At 37.6% G+C, this 27,439-nt stretch overlaps 2 protein-coding genes and 1 long non-coding RNA gene across 4 annotated transcripts in view; 2 read left to right on the top strand and 1 right to left on the bottom strand.

The window, feature by feature from the left end:
* Positions 1 to 497: 497 nt before the first annotated feature.
* Positions 498 to 19,893, top strand: tmem59l (transmembrane protein 59-like). Its single transcript, XM_048183039.1, has 8 exons — positions 498 to 811; positions 3,057 to 3,162; positions 5,643 to 5,737; positions 5,829 to 5,981; positions 15,960 to 16,068; positions 16,277 to 16,391; positions 17,780 to 17,897; positions 18,126 to 19,893. Exons 1-8 carry the CDS (start codon positions 647 to 649, stop codon positions 18,282 to 18,284), a joined length of 1,020 nt encoding a protein of 339 aa, XP_048038996.1. The 5' UTR covers positions 498 to 646; the 3' UTR covers positions 18,285 to 19,893.
* Positions 15,373 to 25,503, bottom strand: LOC125263805. 2 transcript variants are annotated; one of them, XR_007183901.1, is made up of 6 exons: positions 25,427 to 25,503; positions 24,015 to 24,331; positions 23,885 to 23,902; positions 18,124 to 18,278; positions 17,764 to 17,923; positions 15,373 to 16,312 (listed from the first exon to the last, which is right to left on the bottom strand). It is a non-coding gene; the product is annotated as an uncharacterized LOC125263805 (long non-coding RNA). The 2 variants fall into 2 exon arrangements; XR_007183902.1 differs by having other exon boundaries at positions 25,420 to 25,501.
* Positions 25,105 to 27,439, top strand: part of ssbp4 (single stranded DNA binding protein 4) — a 124,045-nt gene continuing 121,710 nt past the window's right edge. The window contains exon 1 of the mRNA XM_048183037.1: positions 25,105 to 25,565. Coding sequence (XP_048038994.1) covers positions 25,531 to 25,565 — 35 coding nt within the window. The 5' untranslated portion in view covers positions 25,105 to 25,530. The remainder of the gene's footprint in view (positions 25,566 to 27,439) is intronic.

Raw genomic sequence — 27,439 nt, 5'->3', positions numbered from 1 at the left:
TTTTTACTTTTGAATTGAAACTTAAAATGTATATAATTTGAATAAATCAGCTTATTATGATTATGGAAAAATATGGGTATTTAAGTACTTAAATTTGTATTTTATGTTATTTATCTTTATATATATATTTAGATAAATAACATATATATATTTATCTTTATATATATATATATATATATATATATATATATATATATATATATATATATATATATATATATATATATATATATATATATATAATTTTAAGCAGTTAAATCCACATATTATTCCTTTTTTATTCCAGTTTCGTTGACAGATTACGCTTTACGTCTGTCTTTACAATCATCTTTATTAGAAATTAATTATTTCATGTGGTAGAAATGAAACATATTTGTTGGGTTGCTTTGTTTACAATTTTTAAAAAAAACTACAAATATTTTGCCATTCTATAGTTTCTATCCACTCCCGATCTGCTGCAATGCAAAGCATTGGACGGAGACGCGCAGCGCGTGCGTGATGATGTGAGGAGTGACGACACGGCGCATCAAAGGCACGAGTTCGCCGAGGCTGATAGAGCCCGAACCGAAGCAGCAACGGCAGTGACAGGTCGAGACGCACAGAAGCCCCGCAGACGCGCCAGTGCACCGAATCCTGCGAATAAAAGATGCTCCAGTTCGGCGGCAGGGTGCGCGGCGTTCCCGCGCTCGTCTCTATGATTCTGGTGGCGTTGGCCGCGGCATCATCTGATCTGTTTGACAACCAACTGGGCGATATCAATTACTGCAAAAAGCAATGCCAGATGTCCATCAAAAACAAAAGCCCCGCCAAAGTAAGTGCCACGTACCAGATGCTTCTGCAGTATATTGTAACGTCCTGTGGAAAAAAATGTATTTAATAGGATTTACTAGTGGTTCATCAGAGCCGCAGCTATTTGCAGATGTGAATAAATAAAGTCGTTTTGAAAATTGCTATAGGCAACGCGCGGGATTAAATCAAATGCTCATTTTGAAACAAAACTGTTCTGCGCAAAGACACTGCGCAAAGATGGGAGCGTTATTTGGCAGCACCTCGAGCCAATTCTTAATCGATTCATGGATTTCTGTGTCCTAGTTCTTGGCACCGCATGGAAACGTTACTTTGTATCCACCAAGAACAGGCCGAGAATGATGCTTTATGACGCATGAATTTTAACGCTCAGTATGTAGACACAGACGCCGTCTGTCATTCGGATGCGTTTAAACTGCAACCAACATTCTAAATGCTAAATGCGCAAAAACGGAACGCGGCAATAGAATTCTCATTGAAGCACGCGAGCACATCTCCATTGTTTGATGATGGCCCGTAAACCCTTGTAAAGACGTGGGTTGATATTTGCTCGATATTCGAGGGCGACGTCATTCAATTACGATCGTTTAGATTTAAATGTATTCAGAAGCTGACATGGAATCCTTATTTTCCCTGTAGCCTGCATCACTTTGCACTAGTGGTACTTCATTTGTAGGGATGAGAATTGATTTGAACGATTCTCAGTCTTAACAACTCAAGTTGCTTTTACTGCCCTAAAAAGCAATGAGATCAATTCAGACATCAACAGAAAAGATATAACAAATAAGATATCTGTTTATTATAAATAGACTTTGAATGACTTCTCATTCATTCATTCATTTTCATAAAATACCACTGTTGACACCATACTTTCAAGTAGGACATGACAAAAGTAATAAACTTACAATTCAATTCCATTTTGACTGATTTATGTCTTTTTGATTCACTAAAAAGAAATGGCTCTTGAAGATAATTATTTCAAAATTCAGTTTACACGACAATCATGTACTAAAACCTGAAAAGTTTTTCATTTGCGCTTTTCGCGTACAGACGACAATGTAGTCAAAACGATCCACACACGGATCCGTGAAAATGACTAAAAACGCTGAATTATTCATGCCAGGCCAGTAGTTGGCGATGTCACTTTGTAAAGAAATGCTTTATGCCCCCAAAATGCTTTTGTCGTGTAAATGAACAGCCAAAAAGGTTTAAAAAAGGTTTTGTTTTTAGTTGGTAGTGTAACAGTGTAGTGTAAACAGCCCCTCACATTACAGTGGTCACACTGTGTTTTTGATTCACCGAAAAGAAGAGTCATTTGTCTGGGAGTTAAAAAAAAAAACAGAAAGGAAGAAGCTTTGCATCCATATTCGTTTGTGAATGAGTCGTTTGTTGGTTTATTTATTTATGAAAGTCTTTCAGGAGTGTCTTAGTTAAGACTCACAGTTTTTTTAACGAATCACTTTAATGGAATGAATCGAGGACTCACTTGTGCCACAATTCACTGCAGCTAGTAAAAAGATTCACTGTACGAAATAGTGAACCAACCTCCTTTAGAGAACAGATTCAAAATATTTGAGTCACAAATATGAATTAAAATCCATACCTTGCATTCACCTCAGCAGTTAGCATCAACTGTGCAATATCTTTAATTGCACGTAATGCAATTATTTTCGACTTTTTGCCATTAAAACATTCTTTCCCTACTAGATGTTTCATTATCAGCAAAATGTCTCATTAACCTACAAGAGGGTTTGCTGAAATCCATCTGTCTGAGCTTTTTTCTTGGAATAATTGCAGGTTAATTATATATAATATATATTTTTTCATTTTGTTCTGCTCCCTGTAAATTCTGGAGTAACCTGTTGTATTGTGCCTCACTGAAGGTCACTGCAGGGTCAGGTGACTTCTGGAACTCTAAAGGTCACAAGTCAACCGTACATAGGTTTGAATCATCTCAATTTGCCTTTCCATCTTCAAACCTCAACTAGTGCTCTGCTATTGCCTCCCTCTATCAATCCTCGATTCTGATGTACCATTCGGAAAATCGTTGGCATGTCACATCTTGCATAATGATTTTCAGGATCTCAAGATGGATTTTGCATGAAAGGTCATTTGAAAGCATCTCCATATAACCACAGCCTCCCTGTGGATAAAAACATCCGAACATCAATTAAAGTGATTCTTGGAATTACATATATTACTGTACAAAACGATTCATTCTGAATGAAGCCTTTACCTTGTCCCTACAGGACTCCATCATGAATGCCTGTCACCGTGGCTGTCGGCTCTACTCCATCTGCCAGTTTGTGAATGGAAATACAGGCATCAATACCAGCAAGGAAGAGTGCCAGGGAGGTACGAACTTATTTGACTAGTTTTGGGAAGTAGCTGAAAGTAGCAACGATATTAACTACACTGTTGGAACGTCCAGATCATTCTAATGAATTGGTTGTTCATGTAAATTAACATATTTAAAAACATGATTTACTGATTCAACTCCCTGCACTATGATTTGGACTCAGTTATGTAAATTTTTTGTTGTATTTAGTATAAATGTACCTGTGAAAGTGTGATATCGTCACTCTAATTGACATTCATCATTCAATCATTCAATCATTCATTCTTTTTGTGCTAGCAAAAATGTGGATAATATGCTAATAAATGACTTCATCAAATCAGAATTTAATTAATTTACAAGTAACCTAACTTCAGCTTTTTGTTAGCAGCTTGTAGTGTAGATCACTACTTCAAATTACCATTAGCTTGTAGCTTTCTAAGCTAGTTTCAAAGTAGCTCCCCCAACACTGTTAGGCCCTGTTTACACCTGGTATTAAGATGCATTTTGGTCGATCGGATCACAAGTGGACAATGCTAAATACAGATGTAAAGGGGGTCTAAAACGTTTTGAGCTTGTCCACTTTTGACCACTTCTAGAGGTAGCCGAAAAAGCATTTGACCGGATTGCTTTCGTAGTGTAAATGCTCATATGGTTGAATGTGTTTGAATAGCCAGAAAAGACCATCTTCTCTCCGCCTACTGGCCTAATGCGTAAACCATATTTGGGAAGTGCGCTAGCCAGACGGGATTAAACTTTTTTGGCTGAAGACCCAAAGTTTGGTTTGAAGACAAAAAATGTACCAAGCACAATGTTCTCTCACCATTCATGATTTTTAACTCGCACAGAGTTTGCCTTGGCTGTCAGAGCAGAAACAAAAGCTGATGCTCTCTGTATGTTTTTCTGTCGTCTCCGGTCACGTTCATATGTAAATTACACAAGCTTATTTTGTCCATTAGATCTAAAGATCTGAAAAACCCCATACATTTACCTACCCATTGACCCTCCCCTCAAAGAAATCAGGACAGAAGTGGTCGAAAAGTGACAAAAGAGACGAATTAAAACACCAGGTATAAACGGGTATGTGTTTCCCTCGTCCACTTGTGATCCAATCGACAAATTGTATCTTAATACCTGGTGTAAACAGGGCCTTAAAGGGTTAGTTCATCCAAAAATGAAAATTCTGTCATTAATTATTAAGATATTTTAAGATTTCAGAACTGTCCAGCTCCTGCATCAGCTTCACACACATACGTCGTGCTGCTCACATGTATAACTTCGGCCAATACTAAGCCAGTGTTTGGACGTGAACACGGAAGCGCTGCACTGTGTTTACTGCGTCAACTGTGTATGAGACTGACATGGAAGAGAAGAGATTATTCAACAAAGTTTTGTTTTGTTTTTGTGCACAGAAAGTATTTTTCATTGTTTCATAATATTAAGGTTAAACCACTGCAGTCACGTGGACTATTTTAACGATGCCTTTAGTACCTTTCTGTACCTTGACAGTGGTGGTTAAATTGCTGTCTATGGAGGACTCGGAGAGCTATCGGATTTCATCAAATATATCTTAATTTGTGTTCCAAAGATGAACGAAGGTCGTACGGGTTTGGAATGACATGAGGGTGAGTGAGTAATTAATGACAGAATTTTCATTTTTGGGTGAACTATCCCTTTAATGACCTATTTTAAGATGTAGTCACATTATTGAAATTTTGCAGTAAAAAAAGGTCCATTGTCAGTAGTGTAGCAATGTATGAAGCACCTAAAGTCCTTCCCAGGAGGACTGCTTAAAGCCAAGATCACATTAGCAAAAGTTCGCTGACAAAAAAGCAAAAGATAATGAAGCACAACTCGTGCAGAAGTCACTTTCAAAGCAATCAATTTTCTGTTGGTCAACGTGGCAAATTTGCATGACCAACTTGATCCCGTTGCAAAATCTGCGTGGGGAAATCATTCGCCCTCATGCATAGTTCCTGATAGATCCGGCTGCAAAAAATCGTCAAACACTGGTAAATGTGTAATTTTTCTGACCGAAATCTCTTGAATGGATGGCGTAATTGTGATTCCAGCACTTGTAAGTTCAAACTTCCCAGGAGAACTCAGTTTAAGAACCACTAAGATATATCGAACTGGTATGCTAGTACGAATTTAAAGCAAGAAAATCGTTTTGCCAAAATGTGTTCATGAACATTTGACACCGCTAATGTTTGGGAATGAAGCACCGCATAGCCCAAGGACATATACTATAGAGTGTGCAGACAGGCTGATAGCACTCGTTTTTATCTGGAGATGGTATTGTGTGCTAGTGGCAAACAGAGCTGTCTGTGGGAAGCTGCTAGGCATGAGGGAAGCTGTTTTATTGAAAATCAATCCTGCGCTTTCTGGTGCGGGCGGCTGCTGCTCAGATGTTTGTTGATATTGATGACTGCTTGACCGTGGGGATGGTTGAATGGAGATGGAGCCGCCTGACAGGTATCGTTTATGTGTGTGTGTGCAGCATGCCAGGAGGCCTACAGTAAACTTCTGGAGCAGGAGGCGTGCAGCACGGGGTGTGCCAGCCAACCCGCTGAGCCGGAGATCAAAAGGAGAAAGGTAAGACTCTCGGTTGTTTCCTTGTGGGGTTGCGCTGATGTTTTGACATCTCTATCAAACTCGATCAAATTGCTCTCGGCTTGATCTGCAGCTCAAGGCCCTGACCAACCGGCCCAAGCCCATCTCTGTAATGGATGCCGTGTCTAGCTGGTGCAATGACATCGTCAGTTCTGCCCAGAGCTTCATTTCTTCTACCTGGACCTTCTACCTGCAGGCTGATGATGGGAAGGTCGTTGTGTTCCAGGTTAGTCCATCTGAGTAGACTTGATGTTGTTGTGGTTCTCAACTGGTTTTGCTCATGGGCCAAGATTTTACACTGGACCCTCTTGTTTATTTAACAAAATTTAACAACAATTTCCTGAAAATAGAACACTGATTTATTACTGATTTATTTATTATTAGTATTATTTTCATATATTTTAAATGAGCTTTTATTTTTGTATTTTCAGTTTTCATTTTAACTTTTAGTCATGTTTTTTTATATATATATTTCTATTATTTCAGATACTTTTAGTACTTAAACTTGTTTCAGTTAGTTTGCCAATGAAACATTTCTAATTTTCGTTTATTTTTTTAGGTTTAAGTTTTTCATTAATTCTTCTATTTGATTTTAAGTTAACAAAAATAATTTTTAATAGCATTAACAACACTGCAGTTTACACATCAGAATAAAAATAAAAAGAAGCTAATTTTAGTATTGCTTAAAATAATATTTATACTTTTATGAGTTTATGAGAAATTATGAGAAATAAATTCAATTTATTAAATCCCAATTATAAGATACAAAGTTGCAAAAACTGAGAAATATAATTTTGCGATGAAAACAGGCTTCTATTCAACAGTTTTAACAATATGATTAATAAGCAAATATTATGATAATATGAAACTTAAAATATTTAATTATAATACTTTAATTAATACTTAATGAAATTATTAATAGTACAATGTATTACTACTATGTACTATATGTATACTATGTGTTAGTACTACTATTAATACTACTACTAATGAAGTTAGTTCATAATATTTAAAATAGTTTATTTTTAAACACATTCATTATTTAATATTTAATTATTAACCTGACATAGATCAAATTCTATCAAATGCTTTCTAAATGTCTTTGAATTTCAAAAGTTTCATGCTCTTGGTGTTCACAAAACTAATAAATTAAGGATAAACAAGCCACTCAACCTCTGATGTCTACAACAAAATATCTGGGAAGCATTTTCTTCTCCATTTCAAATGTTTTGAATTTTATTATTTGCATTTAGCATTGTTTTTTCCTATCAGACCTGTGACCCATTTTGGGTTGCAACCCCTTCCAGTTGAGAACCACTGGTGTAGAAGATTCCACTAGTGATTCTCATATGCTCTTGGTTTCAAGATCTGGTATGTTTTACGAAGGTTGCGGTCACATCACTGCAGTATTAGGATCATATGAGCACAGGGGACTGGTTCTTCAAAGAAGAACCAGTGATGTTTAATCAGAAACCTTATTCTCCCTGGAGGTCATCCAACTTTATCCATAGCCTAACTTGTTTTTGTGAGTTCCCTGCTGTTTCTAAACCAACTACAATCATTTGACAACCTCAAAATTATTATGTAAGATAGTTCTTAAAACCTTCACTTAAATACACCAAAACAAATACAAAAGTAGAATTTCGCCATAACAAGCTCATCCATGATTTTTCAGTCTAGTTGCAGTCTTGATGAATGTGCATTTAACGGCCGTGACAGGAGAAGAGGCGAGAGAAAGCCTCCACAGCCGTCCTGCGGCAGGCCTAGCCTGTATTTAGCGCTCAGCTGGAAGACGGCCAGCCCAAGTGAAGGTCTGACACGGGCCAGATATTGCACAGAGGGTGAAAACCCAAGGTTTTAGCGGTAGCATCACGCTACATATCCACTAAATCGAGCATATGGAATCAGAACTTTGTCGGAATAGCGAGACTCAATTTCTGGGGGAAGTGGAGCACTAACGATGGGCTTTTTGCCTCGGGCGTCTGAACAGAGAAAGGAAAACAGATTGTTTTTCAACAGACCTGCTGTGGTGTGCATTTGGCCCAGATGATGCTGTTTTCACAGTTACGTGAAGCACCTCACAACTGGAATATAAATAGCGTGGCATGAAAACAGAATATGGAACTTTGGGTGTGCTGGATTTTGAAAGTTTCCTGCATAAATGTGATTTATATTATAATCTGTTTGATTTTTGTGAGGAACTAATGAAACATATCTTCGAAGAGAAGTCTGGAGGGAATTCTTGCACTTCAGAAAGATCTTCCACAGCACTACATAGATTTCCCTGAAGTTTCATGTTGAAAAAGTCCAATCACTAGCAAGTAGCATCGGTAGAAACCAAATGTAAAATTCTATATGAACCAGCTTATTCGGCTCTTTGATTGATGTCTGAGGTTCTCGGGGGCAAGTTCTCCTCGCGCTCCATGACTGTTCTGGAACTTTTTGAAATATCTGTAATATAGGTTTTATTTGAATATTTGCGGGAATACATAAATAGCCAAATAAAACCATAAAACAGGTATTTTTAGCCACATTTATACCAAATTATTCAAGAGCAGGCAATGTGTTTGCGAATAGACGTAGCACCATGCTTTTTTTTTGCTTATGTTAAATCTGTATGTTTGTGTTTAAAGGTGGACAGTTTATTAAAGGGATTCTGTACAAGTTAAGCTCAATCAACAGCATTTCTGTCTCTTCCTTTTGTTTTCTTTAAAAAAGCAACAATTGAGGTTATATTGGGACATTTACATTAGAGTATTTAAAAGAAATGTGAAGCTTATAATTTTATATTGTAAACAGCTCAAATAATACACAAGATTTCACAGAAGAATTACAGCTGTTTTAGGGTCTATAAGTAAAACTGAATTAACTTTATACAGAAAAGTTTAGTAAGTGATTTTTCCACACTAAAATCATGTTAACACACATATTGCTTACATCTTCTGGCTACACTATTGAAAGGATGAGTATTTTAACATTTACAGATTGGCCAACCAACTTTATCTTTCTGTAACCCAGATATTTGAATTTTTATTCAAATTAAAAAAACATGTAAAAATACCCCCATCCCCCAGATCAACGATCTGTGATCTGTTGCCTAGTTTCACATCAGTATCAGGCCGACATTTGACATTGGTTACGCTGCAGTCTGGGCTTAATGTTTGTCCGTTCGGTCCAGGGTTTTGATGAGTCCCTCAGAGGTAATCAACAGGAATCAGAGTATTTCCTCCGAGCTGAAGGGTAAACACAACTCGGTCGCTGAATAGCCACTGATTGGTGCAATGGATTTTTGTTTGGACGGACGTCGGCCATCTTGTTTAAATTCTGGACTAGTTTAATGTGGACGGCCGCTACATGCGAAAAGACAAGTTTGGAGAAAGCAAGCAAATTCCTAATAAGGGAAATGGGATTGTTTACTATGAAGTCAACAATCTCTGCCTCGTCTTCTTGGCAGTCTCGTAAGCTGCATTGATCACCTTTGGCGAGTTCTGCGGTAATGCGTGACAGATGCACATCAGACCGCTTTCACTAATGGCAAGATTCCATTGGTCTGTGGCCAGTCAACATTAACTTCCTCAGATATTCATTTTTCCCCCTTTGATTCTCATCCCTTGCGGACATCTGGATTCAATATTTTTGACAGCATCCCTTTCAATTAACGCAACTGCAAGACTTGAGCTTTTTGCAGAGCTAAATTGCCCATACTATGTTGCATTTCATGACTTTATGTCTGTTTATGTGAAGAATTAGTTCTTACAAAAAATAAAAATTCTGTACTCACTCGAGTGTTCAAAACAAATTCTTATGAAGACGGATCTTTTCAGTGAATTGGTTGATCCTGTTAACAAAACCAATCTTGGGTGCATTTTCCAAAATCGGCGTTGGCCAACTATGGTCGCAAACTCCGTTGTTAGCAACGCAGTTCAACCATTCAACCGATTTCTAAAACCATAGTTCCAACGAACATTCGCAAACAACATTGAAAAGCTCTTCACCGGTGGGAAGAAACAGTTTCTTGTTAATATGATGTGGTTCGTGCTCTTAAAGGGGGGGTGTAATGCTTTTTCATGCATTCTGACTTATTTACACTGTTAAAGAGTTGCATTCTCATACTAAACATGGCCAAAGTTTCAAAACACGAGTTGGACGTATGACGGAGTATTTCTGTGCCCAATACACTTCGGGTTTCGGTAGAGGATTCGGTGAGTTTTTTTCAAGTGTGTCCTGTATGACGTCAAAAGAGAGCAGAATTCCTTGTATAGGCACTTCTCCCTGATAAGCGCGCACACTCATCACCCAGAGCGAGAGCACGCCCATCAATGCGCTCTCGCCGAGAGATTTTTCAACAATGGCTGTGTCCAGGGGCTGCATCCTTTGAAGGCTGCATACATCATCGAGGCAGACAAATAACCATTAGATTGCAACGTAAGAAAGAAATAACAGTATTTTACACCTCACAATGAATAACAATTTTATTACGGTTACTTTTCTTAAATATGACATCCTTGATGAAGTATTCAGCCTTCAAATGCGACCTCCGGAGGACGCAGCCTCCGAAATGAGACACAGCTCCTGTCACCAAAGGAGTGTGTTTTTGGTTGTGAGGGAAAGATTACCTTTTTCAGCTTCCCAAAGAACCCAGCGTTAACGGAACAGAGGATGAAGTTTGTTTTTCCGAGGCAGCAACGGAGTTGTGCACTTATGTTTGTTTGTTCCCGGGATTTCGGTGATGAATACTTTGTAAACAAGTCCCAGTTCTGCGCTGGATTTGCAGATCGCAGGTGGTGAGTAAAGCTGCTTCAGATGTCCGTGTTTTGTTGGCAATCGGCGCGCAAGTGCATATAATGTAAACAACACGAACGTTTTTGTTCCCTTTTTATTTATAATGATATTGCAGCTAGCATGCGATCTCTACACAAAAGCTGCGCTCGCTCGTGACTCTTTAGCTCCGCCCACAGCACTGAGGAGCTCGGCTTTTTTCTGAAAGATTCAGTTTAGCGTATCTATCTTTTATAAATATGACAAAACTAAAGACTTTTCGGAGATATGAAGGATTAGGGTTGGGTATCGTTTGAATTTGAACGATTCCGATTCCGATTTCGATTCCTTGTTTCGATTCCGGTTCCTAACGATTCTCGATTCTGATTCTTTTAAGAGGCAGGGTCAAAAAAAGTTTAGGAAAAGTTTAAATGAGCTAGCTAACCAACGGTCTTTCTGAAGGAAATAGTCTGACCTTGTCCATCAATTTTAATTCTATGAACTTTTGACTTTTTATGAACTTTACTATGAATTTCTCACAGGGCTGTTTTCAACTACAATATAAATATCAAATCTATGAACTTGAATATAAATATTATAAATTATGAATATATTGAAAACACATTTACACATGAGTATAGGCTGCATTTACACTGCAAGTCTTAATGCACAAATCCGATCTTTTGACCATATCCGATTTTTTGGCCAGTGTGTTTACACTCACTTTAGACGCGACTGGTATCGATATCTGTGTTTACATTAGGCTACTTCCTGCCCCAAAATGATCGTCACTGATATGCACATAGTAGATCCTCGGGTTTTGAATGGCCGTGCTATTAAAATTATTTGCACATGCACGTCTGCTTCATAATACAACATTGAAGCTATAGTTTAGTGAGCAAACGTGCCGCCTTCGCCGTTTGATGGCTTGGAATTACAATAGGAATCGGATATGCGTGTTTAGACGTAGGTCGCATGTTCAGAGATCGGATATGTATCGGATTTAAAACCACATTTGGAAGTGGCTCAGATCGGATACGAAAAAATTGGATCTCGCGTGGATTGCCAGGCTGGGGGTCGGAGCCAGAGGAAGAGGCAGCGGAGGACGGTCGGCGCAGCGCATCAAAGAGATTTATTTATTTCTACTCCATGAACTCGGAGGTGCTTTATCATGTTCGACGTGCACCCTCCTATGCACGAAACAATCTTGCCGCAAATGTTGCATTTTGCCGAGATTTCGTTCTATTTAGAAAATTGAAGCCACACTTTGGACCGCCGACGCACGCTATCCATGTTCGACTCGCTCGGTTATGCCAACACTTTCGGTGGACGCTTCTTCGTTGGTGTTAAGCGGTTTCTTCTTCCAGTCGGCGGACTGGGAATCGAAACTAGGAATCGAAATTTAAACTTTTGAACGATTCCGGGAAAATCGCAAAGCTAGTCCCGGTTCCAATCGATACTCGATACTCGATACCCAAGCCTATGAAGGATGCATTGTTACTATGTACTCAAGACTAACATGAGATTGGCAGAAACTGTGTGTGTCATACCCCCCCTTTAAGCAAAATACACAAACTAACTCTCTATCTTTCATTACATGTAAATACAAAAGTCTTTTTAGTTTGTCAAGATAATGAAAGCATTTTTGAAGAGTGTGAATGTGTACTAGAGTACAGTATGATGTAACACGTGATTGAATCAAAAATCTGTAAATAAAGGAAACAGTGGAGAATAAAATAGCGAATAAGACCTCAGATGCCATGTTCATTATTTGATTAATCTCAAACTGATTAATAAGAAGTTCATGATGCCATTAGCGACAGTTCTATGTGAACCAACATGGTGTAAATGAATGTGCGACGAAGTTACTACAAAGCTTATTTAATTTCTCCGATAATGCAACATGCTATGGTAGTTAAACAGAAAGTTATGTCATTGTATGGAAAACACACCCCTGAATGATTTGATCATTAATCTCACTGATTCAGTTCTCGAAATCAATATAGTGCACAAGTCATGAAGGATTTTTTATGATATTTTTACCCTTTTGAAGCCTGAATGCTTCGTTCCCTGTAATTGCTGTAATTCACTGTAATTGCATAAAAAAGAATACAGAAAACAGACTTCAGATTTTCTCCCCACAAAAGAAAGTCATATGGGTTTAGAACAGCATGAGGGTGAGTAAATAATGACAGGATTTTCATTTTGTCTGAACTTTTCCTTTAATCTTTAGAAATTAAGATTGGACACACCAGTCAGTTATACATATGTAAAAAGTACAATCCCAATGTATCCCGTCTGCCTCCAGTTACAGACTATTAGACTACAGAAATAACATGACACTCCAAACAGTTCCTTGCGTTCTCGTCTACCGCGACTTTGACATGCAAAACCATGTGTGTTTGCTTCTCTGTGGTCATTTTGGAGGTTCATATGAGCCTCCCTGGAGAGGTTATCTCAGAGGTCCGCTCTGCTGAGCCCGTTTTAGAAGAATTCAGTGGAAGAGAGCAAAAATCTCTCTTTAATAAGATCTCAAGGGGAAACTAAAGAAACATAGTCTAAAAAAAACATGTGCTAATTTAAACATACAGGGTGAGATGGAGGGGCAGAAAGGGACACATCCAGTCGTAGACTAATGAGACAGATTTCAAATCACATCCTCGGGATCATGTTTGAAAGTGGCCTCTTAAAAGCTCTTATTCAAGTCAAATAGTCCCCTCGCTCTCGTCAGAGTTGGCATCTAGTGCTCGGTTTGACCAGCATGGCTTAGCACCGCCAGGCAGCCATGTAATTGAGGGTGGAAAGAGAGGCTCGGTTGACGTGGTGCTCCTGCATGGTTTCTCGAGCTGGAAGCAGCTGACTATAGCTTTTAAGGAAACTTTAAACTTTAAGGAAATGTTGGCTTGACCTTACACCAAGTTCTTACCAGGTGCAACGTGACCACAGTCAAATGGGAAGTAGTTTGTCTGTGAACAAAATGTAGTGCGAATGATAAAACCATAGGCAGTTAAAAAATATTCATTGATTATTAAACAGGCATGATATGTTGAGCAGGATTTGGACCAATCAGATTCCGGTCGTCTGCCAGAAGCTTGTTATTTTAGTTAATGAACTTTTAAATATGGATATTTTTCTTACGAAAACCCATCGCTTCGCTTCAGAAGGCTTTTATTAACCCCCTGGAGCCCTCTGGATTGTTTTTATGATGTATGGACGCATTTCTTTGGGGGCATTCAAAATTGGGGGCTTCACTACCATTATAAAGCTTTGAAGAGCCATGATATTTTATATATATCTCTGATTGTGTTCATCTATATACCTAGGATGGCTTGAGGGTGAGTAAATCATGGGATACTTTTCATTTTTGGGTGAATTAAAGGCTGATTTATACTTCTGCATTGAGTGTACGTCGTAGCTACGGCGTGGGCTGTGTGTAGCACGCGTAGCCTATGGCGTAACCTGATATGCACCTCAATTCTACGCAGATTGCAAGCGCTATGATTGGTCTGCTAGAACCCCTCCCTCAGTTAAAAAAACAAAACTGGGTGGAGTGAGTAGAGAAGAGCGAGCGTTTTCAGCTTTCATAGGGATGAAAAAACGCTTGCTCTGCTCTGTTTCAGGGGATACGTGCCATCAAGCTACAACAAAAGGTGTTGCCTATCAGCCACCATCACTGCTGAAGCTTCTCTGACAATGTGCATGACAAGCTGCTTCTTAGTTGGCTTTAGCCTTGATACATGACCGCAGACACTGCCTACTAGTGGTCTGCATGTTGCACATTGACGCGGACAACGACACAGAAGTATAAATGAAAACCGGCGCAAAGGCTTCAGCATAGGTCCGACGCAGAAGTGTAAATCAGCCTTAACCCTTTAATATTTTTGTGGAAATGGTGTTTTTTTTTCTCAGGATTCTTTAATAGAAAGTTCAAAAAAACACCTCAAATTATTATATATAATATAATATACCTCAAATTTTAATGTAAATCAGAATTTATCAGACTTTTTTGAGAACCTTTTTCATGACCCCAAATATTTAAGATGGACCAATCAGAGATATTGCAGTCAGGGCCAGCATGTGCCTATAGAGTGCCCCAGGGATGACGCGTTTTTGTAGGCCAACCCGGAAGTTAGCGGCGCACGGGTTCCCTCGGTTGAAAGCCTATGCATTTTTCCCACAGACTTTTGGAAAATCTCAGAAAATAAGCTCTGTGTTTAACAAAGGGTTATGACACTTACACGTTTTGTCTATCAAGATAATCTTTACAAGTTAACACAAAATTTATAGATTTTGAAGCCTAAACAAAGTCGTCAGATATAAAAGGCTAACAGTAGGCTATAAACGGACTACAGCACACCATGGTCGCGGATCAACGTCATCACCACCAAGCTTCCTCTAACTTTATTTAAAAAACAACTTTATTTAAAAACATGCTGCTGATTATGATCTGTGCTGTTATGAATACTTATCCACTTTTTCATGAGAAATGCTGTCCAAATGTCCTGTTTGTCTTGATGACGTCTAAAGTCCCCGCCAAAGGAAGTAGTCCCTTTTAGTAACTTGTTAGCAACCGCCGTTTTTAAGACACAATAAAGGTTTAAAAAATCACAAGTGGGTTATAACTGGTGTGTTTTATGTCATAGATCAAAACGTGAAAGTATTTAGAGGCTAAACACCCTGATGTACATCCAAAAATGGCATCAAAACTAATAAAATTCTCCCAAATCTTCCGATGACCACTCCGGGCCTGTAATAGTTATTATATAATATAATACATAATTTGCATTTGCAGCTGGACTAGTTGCGTGCTTATTTTTTTTACATTGCAGAATGAAAAAAACACAAGAAATGAGAAAACATGCTTGTGTATGCTTTTATTTTAGTGCAGTTTTATCAATAAACACAATCTCCAGTCTTTCACATGCATCCTAATGATCATGTTAATTGTGAGTTTGAAGTGGGGGCGGCACAACAGTGTTTTGCCTAGAGCGGCAGTTTGTGCCGGCCCTGATTGCAGTTACCTTATAAACAGGAACCACTGCAGTGAACACCCAGTTCCATAAAATATTGCAACTGAAGTAATCAAATCAGTCTGGTGTCAGGTATTTCTTTTTTCAATGTTTGCCTTTTGGGAACCTATTTTTGCCAATTCTAGCTGTCCATGATACAGGCGTATGCAGGAGCTGCATTAGCAGTTTTTGCAACATGTCCTCTATGTCATCATATTTAACCATGCTATTCATCATCTGTATGTTTGTAAGAATCACAGTTTTGTATGTCACTCTGCAATTTTTTTCTGCTTTGCCAGCCTATCCATGATTGTGTTGAAAACTTCACCACAACAAAACGGTCACAAACCCAACTGTTTCATTCAGAAGCCTTTCTGCTGAGTAAATCCCATAATACTGTTTCCTGCCCTTGACAGTGTGTTTGTTGATTCTCCCAGAGCCAGCCAGAGATTGAGTACTCCTTGCCTGAGTTACAAGCCCCACGCTCCAATGTGGTTGACAAACCCTGGCCCCAAGTCAACTCCCACACACAGCGGCCACATACTGGTAAGAGTGACCGCTTTCACCCCAGATGGCTGCTGACAGCTTTCCTTTTTCCTCTGAAAGCTCATTTAAGTGGAGCCAAGGACCAGAACTTGAGCTTTGACTTTCATTTGCGACACATCCTGTGCCGCGCCGCTGTAGTTTGTCCGGAGCTTGAGGGTCATAAAATCAATGTCCACATGCTGAAACTGCTGCCTCTGCATCCTTCCAGGTGGGCGGTCACATGGGGAGAGGAATGCGGCAAAACCTGGGGTGAAAGGAAAGCATGTCAGCCAACATGCCGAGGACCCAGCTGCTGAGCACGACTTCCTGGGCTGCATGTCAAGGTGGGTGTCATAGGTGTCAGAGGGCTTTTTTCAATCCAGCAGTTGCATTTTGGTAATAGTTTGGTTATATCACAGTAAAATGTTTTAAAAACCATCCATAAATAATGTTAATATGTTGTTTATATACACATTTTTTTCTTTATGTATTTTAGGTTAATAATTAATTTTATACACATAAATGAAATAAGTTGAAAATAAAAAATGTAAATACATTCATTTACATATTTAAATATATATATATATATATATATATATATATATATATATATATATATATATATATATATATATACAACATTGTATTTAAAAAATGAAAAACAAAATTTGTGTATGTATAATGTATATTTTAAATTTATATAATTTTTTACATTTAATTTGTTTTAATGTATTTTACACAGATTTATTTAATTAAATTAATTAAATAAACAGATAACAGATAATTTAATTATTTATATATATATATATATATATATAATTTATTTGTACAAAATATAATAATAATTGAATATATAAACTATTTTTATATATGATAATATATATATTATTTGTAATATGTATTTTTGTGTTTGTATATTTTTTATGAGATAATTTTATAAATGTAATTTATAGAATTTAATCATTAATCATTTAATTTTATACATATATATATATATATATATATATATATATATGAAATAGGTTGAAAATAAAAAATTGAAATACATATGTAAATACATTTATTTACATATTTAAATTAATATATATATATTTAAATTTTTATATATATATATATTTAAATATAAATTAATATATATATATATTTAAATTTGTGTATATATATATATATATATATATATATATATATATATATATATATATATATATACAGTCAAACTAAAATTTATTCATTAATACAGTTTATTCACTATAGTTTAAAAAATGGTAATAAAATATGACGATCTCAGAGTTAAACAGAAAAAAATTATCTTAATTATGTCAGATAACACTTAAGCAAAACATGGTCAGGTCAAAGTGTCTGAATAATTTTGGTTCCAAATTTTTATCAATTTTACTGGTAGTCCACTGTATGAAGAATTTATGGGTTTAAGTTTACACACTTTATTTTGCTATCCTCACTTAAATAAATGAACTATGGTGTCCTGCACCCACTAGTAAAAATATATCAAAAAAGGCTAATTTTTAGTTGGACTGTGTATAATATATATATATATATATATATATATATATATATATATATATATATATATATATATATATACACTTTAGTATAACTACATACACTTCAGTATAAAAAAATACACAATACACATGATCTGAGCTTTTTTAAGTGCTGTAACGTCTTAATGGATCACATCAGTGTGTAACTTCTTACTGTTTCTGTCCCCTAGGCGCTCGGGACTGCCGCGTTGGATTTTAGCCGCATGCCTCTTCCTGTCCATCATGGTGATGCTGTGGCTGAGCTGTGCCAGTCTTGTCACGGCACCCGAGCAGCACATCAAGACTCAGGTACCTGTTCATTCATCAAACGCACACTACCAATAAAATATAAGGCAGACAATGTGAGAGAATGTTTTTAAATTGACAAGTAGGAGCAGACAGTGAAAGAAAAGCAGCCAACAAGTATCTAGCATACATGGGAACTCCTTCAAGAGTGTGGCTACTACAATGTAGCTCAAATATATATGTTTTAAATCGAAATTTGGTACATGTCAATAATCAATGTTATACTTACAGCTTAGCATCAATGGAGATAAAGAGTTCATGGATGACACCCAGAAGGTGAACCCCTACCACTTGACACCAGTGATCGCGATGACAATCAGCCAATCGGAGGAGAGCAAGGAGGCGGGGCCGCTTCCGGTCAAGGTCGACCTCAGCAAAACATCTCTTTAAAAGCACAGAAGAGGTCGATACTTTTGACGACTAGGGTTTAACTCATATTCAGAGCTATTTCTCGCAATTTAAGGGAAAGTTGCATCGTTTTTCTAAAAAAAATAATGCATGACGCCATTTATTATATCAGTTACGACGTACGTCCTGTCTGAATACTAGTCTCCTCACTGAATTCGCCAAACCTCATGGAATCGTAGTATAGGTGCTTGTCCACATAATGTACTAACACATTTTTGCCTATAATATATACATACACTAGTAACGTTTGAGCTCATGAACAACTTCGCAGCAAGTTTCTTATTGCTGTTGTGATACGTTCTTATCAAGTTCTTGAAAAACACACTGTATAAACACAGGGGCTCAGATGGTAGATTATGCCACGACCTCAGAAGAAGAGCAGGGTTATTTGTCAAGCTTTGGGGGCTTTACCCAGCATTTAGATACTACGATGAACATTTAGTTTAGCGATGAATACTTTCAAAGCGCCCCTCCCTGTTATTAATTAGCGCAGCATTTAAACTGGAAGATAAGCTTTGAAGGTGATCCGTTGGAGAGTCGCACTCGTAGATTCTCACTTTGATGAAAAACGAGCAAAAGAAAAATCAAATGCAGCCAATTAGGGAATGATCTGGTTTCATAACAACATTTACAAAACATGAACGCGTCCTTTGAACTGATATGTAATCAAACTGACAAGGACTCTTAATTACATTACAGATTGTGAATGCCGGTAGTTTGAAGAGTTAAATTAGGATTTTGTTTAATTGTACAGTTAAATTTAAAAACAAAATAGTCTTTTTAGGCTTTAGGATGTTTTGTACGCAGGCAGGTATTTTGAGGGCGATTTTCATTTGCATAATTATGCATCCATACTAAGCCTGACTAAACTACTCCCATTCATGTCAAGGAAGCATGATGTGTATTTATTTATTTATTTATTTATTTATGTATTCAAAGCTTAAAGCAACAGCATATAATGCCTGTAGTCTTTCATCTCTCATTTAGATAGCTCATCGAATTTATGATGCATAATTGTAAATTTATTCCCAATGTAAACTGTTGTAGAGAGGAAAACGCTTGCTGTTCAGACCGAATGTGAATTGTTGTATTATTCCAATGGCTTTCCCCTTATATTCTCCATCTCTGCCCGGCCTACTGGGGAAACCGGTGGGGGGTGGAGTTGGGGGGTGGGGTTTTGAATGCCTAGCACCAGGCTTTGACAAATATCTTTTGTAACTAGTCTGTAGAATTGAGCTTTCATGGCACTATTTGTCTTGTGCTGCTATTTTTCCCCATTTAAGTCCAGCCACAGTGCATGCTAGTACGCTATGAGACATTGAATATATCGTCCCATCTATTTTGGAAACAAACTGCTGTATGCTTGTGATCTTTGTGTTTTTGCTTAATGTTTAGTAGGCATTATAATTATGACCATAGATTACTAAAAAGTCAAGAGGTGTGATACCTTAATAAGCCATTTGATATCTACTGGTTCATCATTACTGTAAGAGATACAAGTCAATAATATCTTTTTTTCTCTCGTTTGAACAATTTCCCATACGATACACCATAATATCGGACGAATAAAGTGTTTTCATGTTGTAATTAATCTGGTGTGGGTCAAGATCCTGTTCAAATTGATCTCAAATAAATTGGCAATATTAAAATAACTTCAACCAAAGCTAAAGTTCAACTAAATGTTTCATCATATGTCCTACATGAAAATGTACATGCACATGTATTATTTTAATGGATCACATTGTGGAAATACAATACTATATGCACGTTATTACAGGCCAGGTAATATTAGATAACTTAATTCTAACGATTTTAATGACTGCATATAGCAAGAAAACGTGTTTGACTTTCTCAGTCCAGCGCAACCAGATACTGTCATTCAAGTCATCTGCACAGTGAAACTGAATTGCAATTGTAACAATTCAACCACCACATGGGGGCGCTAGAGAGCCGTAGGTTACTTCAAAATGAATGGCTATGGATTATATCTGGCATTCCATGGCAAATTTAATTTGAGATAAAAATGTACATTTTTTTAAAACAATTTTTAGACTTTTTATTTTCTCACTAAAACATGTTATTTTGTTTGCTAGAGTGGAACCTACAAGGCTTGATGGCTGAGGCATTTGTCAGTGCAAAAGTGTACATTCACACTATGGTCACTAGATAGCGCACTTTCACATAGAGATTAGTGTAGACGCCTGGGGGTTACTTTATGACATGCACACAGATGTAGTTTAAACGAAGCACTGGTTGTATAACCCCAGTTTAACCCCGGCATAATGTACGTAGTGTCAAAAAACATTTATGACACACATTAAAACTCTGCTTCTCTGAATTTTCTTACTTTTACAGCCCAACAAGATACTGCATCTCTTACCGTTTGCAGGAATTTTCCAAAAAACAAACCACCTGTGCTGTGAAGCAGGTGCGAACCTGTGAAGGTCAGTGAGATGTCCAGCAGACTGTTCTTCAAAAATAACTTCTTCAGATTTAACGCCGAGTCTCACTCACACACACACACACACTTCATGTGCCCATCGGCTGTGATAGAACATTTCCCACCTGGCGCTATGGATCCACTTAAAACAAGAGTCGTCTGTATTGATGATGAAATACAGATATGAAAAAGGGCATTATAGGCCTATGGTAAGTGAGGTATACCGGGGAGAGATTTTTTATCACTTTCGGGGTTTACTTTGCGCTAATGACCAGCTGACTGCTCTTTATCCTAGTAACATTAGGCTATATGTAAATATTTGGACATTACGTATTAACTTGAGTTTATTTTTAATCTTACTGTGTATCGTTTAAAGCCTCTGCGAAGAAAAAAAAGATCGATTACACAATCGCGCGAGTCCGCGTAATACGAGAGACATGAGCCTACTTGCGTTGCCATGGACGACAGCGAATATTCGCATTGCCCAATCAGAATCAAGTATTGCAAAGAGCCTATCTGGAGCCGTTTCTGAGACAGATATCTCCGACGCACAGTGTATACGTCAGCGTCCGAATTCACTCACTTCATTTCGTTCACTCCATACAGATACAGTGCACTCAAATGCCATACACTATATAGGGAATAGTGAATGAGTGAACGAGTGAGCGGTTTCGGACACAGCTTGGGTATCATATAAATACGATACGTTCTTTTTGTTTAGATTTAGAACATAGAAACGAGCTGGTGGGAAAGTTGAACACCCAAGTCGATGGTCTTTGTCCTTCCTGGTGAGTACATATTTAATGGGAAAGTTCACCAAAAAAATAAACTTGTGTCATCATAATTTAGTCACTCTGTAGACTTAAAGGTGCAATATGTACTATTTTTGCAGTAAAGTATCCAAAAACCACTAGGCCAGTGTTATATATTTTGTTCACTTGAGTACTTACAATATCTCAAATGTTTCCAACTATTTGTAAATTGTGAGAAAATTGCACTTTTAACCAAGGCTCCGGGACGTGTGAGGAGTCGCCTGTCAGTTGCGTCATACCCACGTTACCCTCGATTTCCGGTTTTGTTTTGTAAAAACCATGGAAACACCAAAGACACTTTAATATATTACACATTTTAATAGACAAGGGAACAACTGTTTTGATATATTTATAGACAGAAAACTAATTGCTGTTATATAGCTCAACACGTTTAGTCTTATTGTTTAAATCTAATTTTCTTGATTTTTTGCGAGTACCATGCTTTACCATGCCTCAGAGAAAAACACCATAATTTTTAAAGTAGCTAACATAGCATAATCAGATGCAGCTTTATTTTTTGGTAACAGTAATACAGAATTTTCTCCATCATACAATACATTTCAAAATTAATTGCATGCCTTTTATTAACACAAGCCATCCAGCATTTAATATGATATTCTAAAATCGATCTATCTTACTGCAGTGTGCAACAAGTGTCTCACAGCAGCCGCCATGCGAACGCAGTAACGTTATAACATCATTTTCAACACTCTCAAATGTATCTAATATGATAAACAGAGCTTTGTTACCTCATACTCATGACCGGAATAATGGAAGCGGCGTCGGCGACTGTGGCATAATAAAAGTTCCGCTCCAGCTGCCTCATTCAGCTCCCACAACACTCGGTCCTGCTCTGCTTCATACTACAGTAATGTTAATAATCGCATCCATGAACATAATTTGTTCCCGAGTCCAATCCCTATTCTTTTGCACCGTCCGTTGAGGTGGAGACCACATGTCCCAAGATTCTGCTCTCAAACATCGTCATCAAACTACGCCGTTGTTTTGAATAGGCTTCTAGCGACCTCTAGCGGACAGAATTATTACATACTGCACCTTTAATTTCTTCCGTGAAATAGAGATTAAGATATTTTGTATGTGTAGCTGCTTTCCAAATGGATTTGTTATTCTGCATTTAATGGAAGAAAGTCAGTCATAGGGTAATTAAAGGCCTGTGCACACCAAGAATGATAACTATAATGATAAATAGTGTTTACAACAATGCACAATAACATTCTGTACATTATAAGCATACACTGGAAAATCGTTTTGAAAGTGATTCCAACAATAGTATGCAACATTCATTTTCAGAAGTAAAAAATCCATAGAGAAATTGGTTTTTAACAATAACTTATAAACCTTTAAAGACAGCATGTGCTTGTGTTGAAGCTGTCAGCCCACATTATTTCAATTTATTTTCAAAACAATTGTGTTGAACAGTGGAATTTGTGGTAAAAATTACATTACCCATGATGCTTTAAATAATTCCACCAATCAGAGAGTCGAAAAAAGCTAATTGCATGTAGCTTTTAAAATTAATAGGAAAAAAAAACAACGCCGCTGAAAAAAGTGGCCAGGCACTGTTGCACTCTAAATTATTCCTCTGTGCCGTTATCATTGTAGTGTGGACTCTGGTGCTATTCTTTTAAATTTAGAAAGATTTTTTAAAAACTATATCGTTATCGTCTTTGGTGTGAACAGGTCTTTAATTATGACAAAATTATTTATAATATCCAAATTATTATAAAATTTTTAGATGAAGTATTCCTTTAATTCATATATTATTATTCTTATGACTCTCTTCTTCCCTCAGTCTTGCTCTTTTACTCATTATCTGGTCCATCTAGTCACCTCAGTTTAGTATTAACCTGATAGGTAGCAGATGAGGTTATCAGATAGAGACCATTGTGCGGCTGTGCAAACATTAACATAGTCGACGGGACTGCGATGCCACACAATAGGCTTGCTAGGGGACTACAGAAACCCAACTAAAGATAGATTTGTTTGCGTATGACTCACACGGTCAGTTCCCGAAGCATCTGACTCAATGCTAACGCACAAAGCTAATAACAACCCTACATGAACCCTGTTCTGCTGTGTTTGTCCCCCTCCCTACGCACAGACCGAGTGCTATCCCACAGTGCACTGCACTTGATGAAGACCTGTCCTGGGTTTTGAATAACAGTGGCTCGCCACACCTGGGTATCTGATGAGAATAAATCTAGATGAGAATTTTCACAGTGGGAGGGAATATGGAGGTCTGTGTAATCCCAGTGTGGCAGAATTAAAGGGATGGTTCAGCCAAAATGAAAATACTGGCATTTACTCACCCTCATGTTGTTCCAAACCTGTATGATGAAACACAATAGGAGATTTGTTTTTTCGTAGAAGCACTGTTGTTTGTTCATATGGATATCATTTTATTACTTTCATTCCATGTCACTGATTCTTATCACTAACCTGAAAGCGACGCCGATGTGACGTGCTTACCCGCAATACTCAAAATAAGTATAGTGTGACTAACAAGTCAATCATGTTGTGTCACAGTTCAAAGCTGTGCCTGCACTTCAGATAAGCTGCCACAGGGGGCGCAGTGGAGCCGAGTTGGAGTTCTATCGTTATTGCTGCTGAGGTGTGGAGAGACTGTCTTTGGGCTAGAACTCCACTTCAACCATATACGACTTCCTTATCAGTCCCAGCCTGCTGGTAAAGTCAGCCTGCAGTGTATTGAAGAGCCAAAGCCGCTGCCACACTGGGCCCTGTGAAAATAACCATGCCTGTAGAAATGAACAGAATAATGAGAGAGAGTGAGAGAGAAAAACAGTGAGAGAAACTAAGTGGTATGAATGTGATATTGCCTATTTTCCATATTCATCTCATGTATGCATAAGTAGGTGCTTTCTGGATGTTTTACAAATGTGGTCATTTATGGACCACCAAATATGCATAAGGTAAATATTTGTGTATTTGTTTGACCTCACTTTTAGGTATGTACTGTACATAGGTAAGATAGCAATAATAAACAATACCAATCAATAAAAAAAGAAATATCTATATATATGAACATCTATACAGCCCTCATTTCACACTATTTAATGTATCTGTCAGCTCAGACAGCAAAAATAAGGAAAAATACATTAAGCCATGTGACAAAAGCCCAGGTTTTTGCATCAAAATGTCTGGATGGACATTTTGTGTACAATAGTCACTCCAATTCTGAATTAAAATGAGCCTAATTAAATTTTCCGTAATTGTCTCTTTTTAGCAAGGAGCAAATGTTTTATATTTTTAAGCATGAGTATATTTCATTAAATCATGAAATATATATTAAAATATAATTATTTGAAATAAATAAAATATTTTTATGGTAAGAATTTGACAGTTCATGACTGCACGGATATGGTGATTTTACAATAAAATAAAATAAAGTACACATCAAATATCATCCTTTCCATTTGATAAATATGTATAATATACATAATTCATGAGTTTAACGACGCGTGACGTCACAAAGGAGACGCGTGAGTAATACTTGACGCCTGTCAATCAAATTAACCAAGTGAATCAAACCTACGTAGACCTGAGGAAGAAAAGGAATCGTAATGTTTGCTTTTTAACACCTGACAACGGTGCGGTACAGTCAAATGAACGTTTTGAAGCCCTGACAGCAGATTGACTTGAAGAGAAACTTTAAGATGTAACGTTAACTTCAAGAACGCGAAGAATGTTTTAATTTCCGTGACAAAACGAATGCGCGCGCAACGCCTATTTCTTTCATTCTCAAACGTACGTTCATGTTAGAAACATTTAAACAAATGAATATGTCTCCTGGAGATGGAGTGAGGAGATGGACAGCTTATCATACATCTTACACCCAGAGTTCAGCTCCGAGATACCCAACACGCCGCTCACCAAACTCAGCGCGCGGGCACGAGAGGACGGTTTCAAGCTCCCCTCTCTGTGAATTGATTCTACTATGAGCCTACCCGAATCGGAGCAAGAAAGACCGAGGTATACACACACACATATAAACTTTTAACTATACAAACATCACCCCTATACTCACTCTAATCAATCAGATATGTATTTAAAAATGTGTTTGAAGCGTATTTAGTTTCAGAAAACAAATCCTGACGTAATTAACGCCGTTTTTCCCTCTGCATGTCTTTCTCCACATAGTCGCTCCCCCTCCGTCGAAAATGGAACAGTCCACAATTTATTCCAGGGAAAGACTGACAGTTTTTTGGGTCATGAAGCAGCTGTTCAAGTCAGCAGCCGTTCCCCCCTCTGCTAGAATAAGAAATTAGTCCATTTTAAAGTAAATAACTAAACCCCGAAGCTGATAAGGGAGCGTTATAAAATACTGTGCCGTTCTGATTTTACGGAGAGAATGGACTTAGGATAAAGATGCAATAAATGTGAATGTTCCTGTCCCATCATATTATGGAAATGTGAGATCTAAATATTTTGAATCATAAACGGAGGGGGAACAATAGATGCTAAGGCCTAGACAATAAAACAGAGTGTTACACTATCATAAGCTCAATAAAACAAACCTTCTGGGTATGACAGATTTAAAAATGTGGTTAATCTTAAGAATTCCTATAATTTACTGAATTGGTGACCTTTTTAATGTTATTGTGTTCTTTCGAATATAATAACATTTGAGGCACCATCTATTTGTGAATTGCATCATTCTTAACCCAAATGACTTTCATTTAACCTGGGCTACTTTCTCAGAGGAGGCACTGGAAGCTCAAAAATAAGAAGAAATGAAATAATAAAATAATTGACAGTACAACAACAACAAAATGAGATTGAATACCTCATTTTGATAAACACTGTCCAACAGCGACACCAGTGGATGAAGTTTCAGAGAGAGGCAAAGAGCTAAATAGGTTACACACACACAAAATATTATGGTAGTTTGTTTTGTTTTATTGTTGATAATGAACCCCTGATCTAGAACTTTAATTCATATTGGAAAAGTAACACAAAAGAGGGGACTTTCCTCTTTCCTTTACCGGCACAAGTGCGCTCTACATCAGTTCACACAAGTTGATCGGTTGGGCTTGTTACATAAGCATCATCAGTAATCTCTGTGCACAGCATCTCTTATAAATCAAGGTTAATCTGGATAAATATGCCGATACCTGAATCTTGGATATCCTGTGTGATCTGTACTGCTCCAAGACAAAGATTCATGAATAATTCTGTTAGTCACTTTCCTCATGGAAATGTGTCTCATTTTGTTATTTATTACATTTCTATGATATATGATATGATATGATATATATAGTAAGATCTGTACAGTCCCAGTGTACAGCGGCGATACATGGTGAGATTTCAATGACCTATACGCCACACGCCTCGTCTTTACAAAACCCTGTCAGATACCTCACGGTACATTTCAGCTCCTAGATAAAACCGCATCTCAGATTTCGCTGAAGAGACTATACATGTTTGATGTCAGATTTAGCTGCTGACTTTTACCCCCAGTCTGGCAGCGGATGTCAGTGTGGTCTGTATTAGCGCCTCGCTCCAAATCTATCTGTCCAGCATCACCAGTCAGCAACCACCATCCGTTCCTGCTCCAGCCTGTAATGAAGATCATATGTTTAGCTGGTGCTGAAACCCAACACGAGACGTCCACATCAAATAAAAGCTGCTGCCAGCAGTGGGGCCTGCAGGATCTGTCCCGCTCCGGGAGAATGAAACCATATCTCCATAGGCCTGCAACACAGGCCGTAAAAGTAAAGAGGGCCCCCATTCCCCCCAAAAAACCCAACCCAGCCAGGCTGAGATGAGTTCACGTCTGTTGTGTCAAGAGTAGAGGTTTGGACAAGAGGTTGACAGACTTATCAAACTATAACATTTCGGCATAC

Source organism: Megalobrama amblycephala, linkage group LG2, assembly GCF_018812025.1.
Source record: "Megalobrama amblycephala isolate DHTTF-2021 linkage group LG2, ASM1881202v1, whole genome shotgun sequence".
Lineage (NCBI taxonomy): Eukaryota > Metazoa > Chordata > Actinopteri > Cypriniformes > Xenocyprididae > Megalobrama > Megalobrama amblycephala.
This window is presented reverse-complemented; position numbering and strand designations above follow the sequence as displayed.

Bases quoted from the DNA above. Each gene is read 5' to 3' on its own strand.
- tmem59l (XM_048183039.1), top strand. From the start codon at position 647: ATGCTCCAGTTCGGCGGCAGGGTGCGCGGCGTTCCCGCGCTCGTCTCT. The intron at 16,069-16,276 runs GTAAGAGTGACC...GCATCCTTCCAG, and splicing joins CACACAGCGGCCACATACTG to GTGGGCGGTCACATGGGGAG. The intron at 17,898-18,125 runs GTACCTGTTCAT...TTATACTTACAG, and splicing joins AGCAGCACATCAAGACTCAG to CTTAGCATCAATGGAGATAA.